This window comes from Corapipo altera, unplaced genomic scaffold, assembly GCF_003945725.1.
Source record: "Corapipo altera isolate COAL_440 unplaced genomic scaffold, ASM394572v1 71, whole genome shotgun sequence".
Classification (NCBI taxonomy): domain Eukaryota; kingdom Metazoa; phylum Chordata; class Aves; order Passeriformes; family Pipridae; genus Corapipo; species Corapipo altera.
The window spans coordinates 1,826,740-1,827,837 of record NW_020884916.1 but is presented as its reverse complement, the minus strand read 5'-3'; the positions used below and the strand labels follow the sequence as shown (position 1 = coordinate 1,827,837).

Sequence of the window (1,098 nt, the reverse complement as noted above, 5' to 3'; positions counted from 1 at the left end):
CAGCTTGGCAAGCCCTGCTGCTACAGGAGCACACTCAAAAATCACTGTTTGCTTTCCCAACACGTTCAGCCTGGTGATGCAGGTTTTCCCTCAGAGCCCCAACCAGCAGCTCAGCCTAAGGAGCTGATTTATAAACTCAAAACAAGGCTTTGCTTTAAGCCCATAAAGCACTGACTCGCTTCATCAGTAGTTTATGAGAATTAAAGGCAGTTAGAACAATTCCAAAAGTCAAAGACCATTTGAGTTCTGCTTTCAAGGAGTCAGAGACTGTTTAAGGCACTTAGTGCATGTTGTCCTGAGACTTCCACCTCAGTCTCTAGTCACACACTGAAAAACAGGTGCCTCTCCACCAGTTAATAACTCATTTTCCCTTGAGCTTAAGGGATAACCAAGCAGTTCCCTCACAATTTTGTATCATTTATTTCCAATTTAAGGCCTCCAGGGTACTCAGGACCTCTTGAACATCACACAAAGCCTCTACTCCCTCTCCTGTTGCACTGAGTGTCTCTCACCTGAAGGCTTGTCCTCGGGATGGGTTGTCTGGGTACCAGTGATTCTTGTACTTCTCAAACAGGACGGCAGTCAGCCTGGCTGCAAATTTCTCTATTTTATGCTTGCTCAGCTTGTCTTCCCTTTTCACCAGCTTTGTGATGAAGAAGACCGTGGCAGCAATTTCATCTTTCATCTTAAATTGCAGCACAGGAGGTGCTTCAGCTGTTGGACAGTCAGCAGTACAGATGAGACATTACACTCAAGAGATTTAATAACATTAAGGTACTATCAGGTTCCAAAAATAGATGCTGCAAAACCTGCATAAGCCAGGGCAGATAGAGCCCAGATAAACTTGACTGCCAAACAAAGGATAAATTTAGTTTTGGGTATTGAAACCAATTCAATGCATTACTAGAAGGCACACTAAGCAAGTTAGCAGCCTATATAAAATATGAGCTTAAAATATAGTGCTACTTATTATATATTGCATACAGTCAGCAACCAACAGAACTTATAGTTAATTACACATCTCTTCTAAATACAAAGAAGACCAAAAACATCACCTTTTCAGAGCAGAGCCAGTGAAAACCCAGGACACACTTTATA

At 42.2% G+C, this 1,098-nt stretch overlaps 1 protein-coding gene across 1 annotated transcript in view; it reads right to left on the bottom strand.

Annotated features, from left to right (window-relative positions):
- Positions 1–685, bottom strand: part of BTG4 (BTG anti-proliferation factor 4) — a 1,927-nt gene extending 1,242 nt beyond the window's left edge. Inside the window, exon 1 of the mRNA XM_027655767.1 lies at positions 513–685. Coding sequence (XP_027511568.1) covers positions 513–685 — 173 coding nt within the window. The remainder of the gene's footprint in view (positions 1–512) is intronic.
- Between the last annotated feature and the right edge of the window lie 413 nt (positions 686–1,098).